This window comes from Corylus avellana, chromosome ca6, assembly GCF_901000735.1.
Source record: "Corylus avellana chromosome ca6, CavTom2PMs-1.0".
Lineage (NCBI taxonomy): Eukaryota > Viridiplantae > Streptophyta > Magnoliopsida > Fagales > Betulaceae > Corylus > Corylus avellana.
Genome location: NC_081546.1, coordinates 26,655,884 through 26,665,185, shown reverse-complemented (window position 1 = coordinate 26,665,185; position 9,302 = coordinate 26,655,884). Strand labels below are relative to the sequence as shown.

The 9,302-nt window shown below is 32.7% G+C and overlaps 1 protein-coding gene across 1 annotated transcript; it reads left to right on the top strand.

Moving 5' to 3' along the window:
• The first annotated feature begins 3,868 nt into the window (after positions 1–3,868).
• Positions 3,869–8,542, top strand: LOC132185477 (disease resistance protein Roq1-like). Its single transcript, XM_059599245.1, has 7 exons — positions 3,869–4,353; positions 4,455–5,158; positions 5,413–5,543; positions 6,084–6,362; positions 6,630–6,771; positions 7,083–7,930; positions 8,111–8,542. Exons 1-7 carry the CDS (start codon positions 3,869–3,871, stop codon positions 8,540–8,542), a joined length of 3,021 nt encoding a protein of 1,006 aa, XP_059455228.1.
• The last annotated feature ends 760 nt before the right edge of the window (positions 8,543–9,302 follow it).

Genomic DNA, 9,302 nt, shown 5'->3' with positions numbered 1-9,302 from the left:
TGGAGATCAGATCACACCACATAAAACGGAAATCACTATATTGAAGTAATTTTTTTTTTTTTTAAAAAAAAAATAATAGCTAAAATAGATAAAAATGATTTTTGGCTATTACTTGGAGTGGGCCGTTACATTTATAATATCTATAGTTCAACAGTCAAGTACATTTTAATCTAGAAATATATTTCTTGCCGCCATTTTCATTGTGTGTATATAATTGTTTTGTGCTTGACATCTGTATAATGTCTTGATCAATCAGTCCTCCTCCCTTCGGATTACCTAACTAAGCATTTTAACTTCTGAAATTGTTATTTAATTTGAACAAAAGATAGATTTTTTTTATTTGTTTAATTCTGAACAAAAGATTGATGAGAGTCTAGAGATATGAACCAAATTAAGCGCAATCTTTTTCAACTTGAACTTGAACTCGAATACAAGGCAAATATGGTGCTTCATTTCAAAAAAAAAAAAAAAAGAAAAAAAAAAAAAGCAAATATGTTGCTTTGGAAAGTTCATTTTTTGCGTATAATGTCAGGCGGCCAAAGCCAAACATTTCTTAATTTGGGGGCTTGACTATGATAATTAACTCTTTGGACAAACTTTTGAATGAAATTAAATAGCTCCTAGTCCTAATGCTATAATCTCAATGCTTAGGATAGCCTTTAGAGAAGTTGCCATGAAGCTTCCAAAGCTTCTTTTCCACGCCCACATAGTTTTTCTATTTGATTTTTGTCTGGTGTGGAGGAAGTTTGTCGGTTGTCACCCTTTCTCGATGACTACTTTTAATTTTTTTTTTTAAATTAAGTAGCTCCTAATGCTATAACCTCCATGCATACTGCATGGGATATCGTTTTAAAATTCGTTAAAAGGGTATCCTATGCACTATGCATTGAGGTTATGGCATTTTAAAATCTTAATTGGCTAGTAAATACAATACAATACAATTCACAGAAATCATTCTTTGAGATTTCGTTTCTCTCTCGCTCTCTAAAACGTGAGCCACCCCAAGAATTCTTCACCGTAATCGATCAGCCAATCGCCTCCGTCAAGCTCCTCATAGAACCGCTTCCAGCTCCGTCGCTGCTGACCTCGGACCTCCAGCCAACGGATTCTCAGATCGCTTGCTTCGGTACCCTCTCTCTCTCTCTCTCTCTCTCTCTGCATATATAGAATCCACGGATTCAATTAATTTTGGCAAAGATTTTAAATTTTTTTCAACTGGTATTCTTTTGTTTCTATATTTTTATTGTTCTTTTGTTCATTTGAGTTGGAAATAATCTGAGTTGATTTAAGATCTCGTCGCTTTGAGTGGGTTCTTGCTATGTAGTTGATTTTGTGGCTGATTTTGTTGATCTGATCCATGAATGCCTCTGTTTAGGAAATCTCTATTTAGTTGTCTGGCTGTACATGTCTTTGAGTTTCGGTGGCCATGGATTTGCTCATTAGACAATCACTTGCTGGGTTGTCTTTGCATTGACTTTCGGTGGCCGTGGATTTTTAATAGGTGTTTGTTTGTTGATGAAGTTTTGTGTTTGTTGGGTTGAGAAATATTTAGTTAAAGTTATACCACTATTCGTGTTCACAAATTATAATATAACTCAAAGAGATTATAATTCGGATGTGGAAAAGGAAAAAAAAAAAAATTAATGTTTTTTTAGAGGAAACTTCAAGTTTTCATAAATCAAAGAGAATCAACTTGTTCAACAAGTATAATACTTTCGATAAAAATATAATTATTCTTTATTCACACTTGGTCAAGAGATTGGTGAAGAATTGTTTTTAAGAAATGGGCTGTTTCATATGCTTCCATGATTGAAGACCATTTAATGAGGTTCGAGTTTCGTCAATCAATTGACCATACCAACTCTAACAGGAGCTCTCATATGGCAAAGCATGCACAATTTTCGACACATCGCCCTCTATAATTACTTGTTGAAGCCCCATGTCTCAGAAAAATTCTACCGTCTTCTAAGCTGCCATTGCTTCCGGTACTATTTAATCATACTAGTTGTACTCAATACTTTTAGCAAATAAAAATCATGTTATTTCACATAATAGTTAATTAATCATCATATGTAATTTCTCACGTCCTCTAACTATTTTTGAAGTCCTTTTCACATTCTCTTGCTTTTTTTTTTCTTTTAATGGAGCGTTTACAAAATAGGGGCCAAAGGCGGTGGCCTAAATTTCATATATATATATATATATACACCATGCCACGCTACAGCTAACCTGCTCCAACTTTCTTTTTTCTTTCTTAAAAAAAAAAAAAAAAAATCAAAAATCAAAAATCAAAATATCAAAATATAAATTTAAAGACAAAACACTCAAAAAAAAAAAAAATTTCAAATATTTTTCACGTTTATGTCATATTAAAACACAAAAAATACCTTAAAAAAAATGATTAATGTTATATAAAACAGAAAAAAGTTTTGAATTTTTTTAGGTAAAAGTATAAAAATTTTGTTTTATAGTTGATTTTTTTTTATTTGAATAGTAATAATAAAAATTTATTGATGTAATATAACAAATAAAAAAATATATATATTTTGAAATTACTTTTTTAAGAAAAGTTAAGAAAATGAAAAGGGAAAGGATAAAAAGGTTACCAAACAAACAGTGGTTTCCGAGAAAGTCCAAATGTCCAACGTGAATTTCATGGAGAACTAAAATTCAACAACGTACCTCAAAACTGAAGGTTTTGAGCATGAAAGAAGGGTGGGTTGGACAAAAACTTCCTCGTGGGAGTAGGGACGCGCCAACGCGGTTTTTTATTTTTTATTTTGGATGGTATATAGAATGGACTCTTTATATTTAATTTTTTCTTTAAAAATTAGCAATTTTTTTTTTTATAAAAAAAAACTAATTTAATTAGCTTTTATCTTTATTTTATATTTAATTATTGTCATACATGCTCCATGCATTTCAAAATTTATAAAGTTTAAATTAAATAATTTTTAAAATTTATTTGGTTTAGAACTAATAAAAATAATATATATTTAACTAAAATAAAAAAAAAAATGTATAAAAAGTATAATGTTTGATTCCTTTTAAAAATATATCTCTAAATTTGACAAAGTAAATTTTACTTCTCAAATTTAGTTTTTTATTTTAGGAGCATTCACATTTGACTTTTCTATAAAAAATTTATTAACAAAATTCAAAAAAAAAGTCATATATACAAACTCTTAACTCAATGTTAAATTTAATTTTATGCTTTTTAAATGTAAAGAGCTCAAAAGTGAAACTTATTTATTTTGTAATGTTATTTCCTCGTGGGAGTAGGGACGCGCCAACGCGGTTTTTTATTTTTTATTTTGGATGGTATATAGAATGGACTCTTTATATTTAATTTTTTCTTTAAAAATTAACAATTTTTTTTTTTTTAAAAAAAAACTAATTTAATTAGCTTTTATCTTTATTTTATATTTAATTATTGTCATACATGCTCCATGCATTTCAAAATTTATAAAGTTTAAATTAAATAATTTTTAAAATTTATTTGGTTTAGAACTAATAAAAATAATATATATTTAACTAAAATTTAAAAAAATGTATAAAAAGTATAATGTTTGATTCCTTTTAAATTTGACAAGTAAATTTTACTTCTCAAATTTAGTTTTTTATTTTAGGAGCATTCACATTTGACTCCTTTAGAGAAGTTGCCATGAAGCTTCCTTAACCTTTCTTTTCCCACGCTACTTTATTGATTGCCATCCTTCTTTAACGCGTTTTATCTTCTTTTGATGATGCAAAGCAGCATTGACTTTAATCCTGTTTAACTCCGGAGTTAAACTGGTTTTGCAACTGCATGGCAACTATCTATAGCTACTAGGTGGTAGTCTTGCATACACAGAGGAAGCCTTCTTCCATGGCTTCCCAAGGAGTCGCTTCCTCTTCTTCTTCCACTAGTCGGTGGAGATATGATGTGTTCCTGAGTTTTAGAGGCGAAGATACTCGTCTCAATTTTACTGCCCATCTACACAAAGCTTTGGATCAAAAGGGAATCAAGACCTTCATAGATGATGATGAGCTTAAAAGGGGAGAGGAGATTTCTCAAGCACTTCTCAAAGCCATTGAGGAGTCAAGAATTTCAATCGTTGTATTTTCTCAAAACTATGCATCATCTAAATGGTGTTTGGACGAGCTAATGAAGATCGTTGAAATAGAGGGGCAAACGGTTCTACCAGTATTTTACAAGGTGGACCCATCAGATATACGGCATCACAAGAACAATTATGGAGAAGCATTGGCTAAACATGCAGAAAGGTTTAATGATGATGAGAAAGTGGCGAAATGGAAGGCAGTCCTAACACAAGTGGCCAATTTGTCGGGGTGGCATTTAGAGAATTACATGTATTTTTTATCAATCTTGTGCATTCATTGTATTTTTTTATTTTTTATTTTTATATGAAAAGTTCAACTAATTAAATGTTTCTAATATTTTTATTTGATAGGAATGAAGCTAAATTTATTGAAGAACTCGTTCATCAGGTCTCAGGAATCGTGAATCACACATACTTGCATGTTGCCAAGCATCCAGTTGGAATAAAGTCTCGTGCACAGAAGATCATTTCACTTTTAAGTATTCATGAGAAGAAGGATGTACGCATGGTAGGAATCTTAGGAGCCGGCGGAATTGGTAAGACAACTATTGCCAAAGATATCTTCAACTCAATTTCCTCTCAGTTTGAAGGTAGTTGTTTTCTTTCAAATGTTGGAGAAACTCCTTTGGTCGAACTACAAAATACACTTCTTTTGAAAATCCTAGGACCTAAGGTGGTGGTTTACAGTGATGGCGAAGGAATTATCAAGATAAAGGAAAGACTTTGTTCTAAAAGGATACTCCTTATTCTTGATGATGTGGGTAGTAAACGGGCCCAATTAGATAAATTGGCTGGAGAAGTTGATTGGTTTGGTTTAGGAAGTAGGATCATCATAACAACAAGAGACAGCAAAGTATTGGCTTCGCATGGAGTAGTTGATGATCTAATATATGAGGTGAAGGAATTGGACCGGAAAGAAGCTCTCGAGCTCTTTTGTTGGAATGCTTTCAAAGGAGACAAACCTATTGATGGTTTTCTGAAACTAGTGGAAGATGCAATAAGTTATGTTGGGGGCCTTCCACTAGCTTTAGAAGTGCTAGGTTCATATTTGCATGGTAAAGATATGCGTAAATGGAAAAGTGCTTTGACAAAGGACAAAAGCATTCCTCCAAAAGAAATTATGGAAAAACTTAGAATAAGTTATGATGGATTGGAGGAAAATGAAAAGAAAATTTTTCTTGACATTGCATGTTTTTTCATAAGAAGGTGGAGTGCAGATGATATTAAAATGCTAGATAGTTCTGATTACTCCTCAATTGATGGTATTGATGTACTTATAGAGAGGTCTCTCATAACCATTCATGGGAAGTTTTTGGAATGCACAACTTATTGCGGGACATGGGTAGAGAAGTTGTTCAGCAAGAATCACGTGACGACCCCTTTCAACGTAGTAGATTATGGTTTCATAAAGATGTTCGAGAAGTCCTTGAGGATGATAGGGTAAGAAGTTACATCAAGTGATCACTCTTTTAATTTTATATTTGTTTCTTTTTCACAAGTAAACATACTAGAAAAATATTTCACTTTTTTCTTTTTGTGAAAAAAGGATGAAGATTTATACACACGCATATATTAAAAAGAATCAAACAAATAAAATGATTGTAAATAAGAATAAATAAAATTCATCATACGCAGTCGTCCTTCGTTCTATTTCAAAGGTAGGCAATAGTTTTTTAGTGTTTTGTTTTTCTAATAGGTAAGAGTAATTGGTAAATATGAAAAAAAAAAAAAAAATGATGTACAAAATATTGACCTTTCGAACATTGTGATCACTCAACTTTGGAACATCTTTATACCAAAAATAAAATTACTTATTTTGAAAATATCATAATGAAAAGCAACATTAAAAGAGAGATAGGTGGAATGTAATGTTGTGTCCTTTTTACAGTATATATAAGCTATAATTCTAGCAAGTACTAAAAACATGGAGAACTTTATACTTTAATTTTGCCAGCTTGTACTGATTCATTGTCTTACTAGGGAACAAACAAAATTCAAAGCATATTGGTAGATTTGCCTGAAGGAGAAGACATGGTGGACTTGAGTTCCAAGGCCTTCGAGAAAATGAGAAGCTTAAGATTGCTTATGGTTACCCCTAATGCACGTTTTTCTACGAGGCCGAATTTTCTTCCTAATACGTTAACAGTGATTGATTGGCCTAATTGTCCTTTAGAATCTTTGCCGTCTAATTTTCGTGGAGTGAACCTCATTGTTTTAAGAATGCCTCATAGCCTTCTCAAGGAATTGAAGGAAATCAAGGTACAATTATTGGTTTTAGGAAAATTATGTCATGACACCCTCATACTTCCGCCTTTTCTTTTCTTTCTTTTTTTAATTTTTAATTTTTTTAATTTTTTAATTTTTTTGACATTGAGACCCAAGTTTCTAATTTGATAAATTTTAGAATTGTGCTTCGGAAATTTGTAAATCAAGACCGCAGTTAGTGTTTTTCGTAAAATAAATAACATAAATGGTATTAAAATACATTTATGCTTACATTATTATTTTGTTTTTAAAATAAAGCAGCTGGGTGATAGCACCTACGCAGCCATCGCTGGGCTTTGTGCCACACGGCCCCAACCTTCACCAAATGCCACGACCAGGGCTAGGTGGTTTCACCCAACCACGGCCAGCCACACCTTTTGTTTTTGGTATGAGAGGAATAAGTGTATTTTTCATATAATTTTTGTTATCTATTTGATGAAAACACTTACAAAGTTCTTGATTTACAAATACTTGAAGCACAAGTAAAAAATTCATCAAACTAGAAATTGGGGTTTCAATGTCAAAAAGTGTGAAAGCATGACAGACGGGTCTTGACATATTTTCCCTTGATTTTAAAATTTCTTCCTTTAAATTTTGTCGTAAATTTCCTTCAAACTAATTTTTTTTTTTTTTTTTTCCTACAGAATTTTCAAAGCATGAAGATTATGAATTTCTCTGGTTGTGAATTCCTAAAAATATTCTCGGATGTTTCAGGGATTCCAAATTTAGAGGATTTGTTGCTTGATGATTGTACAAATTTAGTGGAGATTCACCATTCAGTTGGATTTCTTGATAAGCTAGTAAATTTGAGTCTTAGGGGATGCTATAACCTTTGTCGTTTTCCGAGAAGCCTCAAGTTGAGATCTTTAAAATATCTTGGTGTTATAAATTGCTCAAGGCTTAATTACTTTCCAGAAATTGAGTGTCAGATAGAGTGTTTAGAATGCGTCTTCTTTACAAACACCGGTATAAAAGAATTGCCTTCATCTATTGCGTACCTCATTGGGCTTCAAGAGTTATATCTACAAGGTAACAAAAACCTTGTGCATCTTCCAAGTAGCATTTCTCAGTTGCAACATTTAAATAAACTTAATCTCTGTGATTGTTCAAAACTTGTTAAGTTTCTAGATAAAATGGGGGAGATCAGACAGTCCTTGCCCTCGATAGTATTTCCAGGACTGGGAGAGTTGTATCTAAGGGATTGTGTCCTATTAGAATCAAGTTTCTTGAGTATATTTAATTGCTCCAGCACATTGTCAATCTTAAAGCTATCGGGGAGTGCTATTGTTACCATTCCTGCATGCATCGAAAGATTTGATTGCTTGTCAAGTCTTTACTTGATTAATTACAAGCAACTTCGAAAAATTCTAGGACTTCCACCAAATATAAAACACGTGTTTGCAGAGGGGTGCATGTCATTGGAAACATTTTTCGAAGAACCACAAACATCTCAATTAATGAATACATGGTGGTTACCGGAGCTTGAACTTGTATGGGATGAAACAACTTATTTGGCACGAGGCCCTGTGGGCAGTGGTGCTCCTTCTTCAGCCTATCAGAATGTGCAAACTGTGTCAAAAAAAAAAAAAAAAAAAAGAATGTGCAAACTGTGGCAATAGCTCGTCCATTATGGGTACGTAACTTCTTTCCTTGATGGATTAAGATATTCTCTCTCATATACAAGTCTGTGTGCCTTGATTTGTAGGTTGTATCACTGAAAATTTGTCATATTTGTGTAACAGAGACTTTATGATAAGCATCGTTACTTTCAGTGTTTGGTTTCGGGAAATAAGATTCCAGATTGGTTCAACTATCAGAAAATGGTTTCAAATAGTAATAAATGTCGAATAGATATTGATGAGGCTGCAGATATGTTTGGGGAGTTCAAAATAATTGCTTTCTCTGCTCTTGTTGGAATAGACGATGTAGAAACAGATCGTTTATTTTCATGTAACATTATCATCACTGCTAGCGGTAGTAAAATCGTTGACGAGATTGCAGGTCATTGGATACCGGAATCAAGTTATGTATGGCTGCGTTTCGATGTTCCACAATATTATTTTAAGCTTCCAAGTGTTGATCGTGTGCGAGTTACATTTAGAGTTCCAAAGCCAGTGCACTTCAAAAGTTGTGGATTCCATTTGGTACATCTTGTAAAGAGAAAAGGCGATTGATTTAATAGATGGAATTCAACTTAAAAAGGGACCCCATGACGATGATGTGGAAGCTTGGAATCCAAAAGACATCTTTGGCTAATACACAGGTTACATCGCCAGCATTGCTTTCTCCAATCATGCACAAATTTGAAGGTTCGTTTTACATTTTTTTTCTTTTTCCCCGAAGGACCCCAGCTCTAGAATTTGCTTGTCGATTTGCCCGCCCACTTAATTATGGATCAACTCTTCCTGGTTTGGAAGCAGATCATGCTATTTTTTGAATTTTTGGTGCAATTGACAAACGGGGGTCATATTCTGTAGATTTGACTATGACAAGTTTGTGTAGAGAAAAAAACCAGTCTTCTATATGGTTTTGCGCTACCTAGCTAGCTATGTGTTCTTTCCTGGCTTTGAATGCTTAGATCTTTCATTGTTTCCTTATTTATTGGTGGCATTTGGTACCTATATGGTTCTTGCTGGCTTCTTCTAATTGGGCATGAATGAGAAGTAAGTCCACCTATCTAAATAAATATGGCATCTAATATATATATATATATATATATATATATATATATATATATATCGTGCAAAAACAGGTGAAAATTGTTGTAGCAAATAAAGGAAAATAATGGACAAAAACCAAGGATTTAAGTGGTTCGTCAAATAGTGCTTAATTAAGTCCAGGATGAGTGTTTGTTTCACCAATAAACTGTTGAAAAATTTTAGGTTACAAGCTCTCACTTTTCCTCTTTAATTACCCAAAAGGACGGCTCCTCTC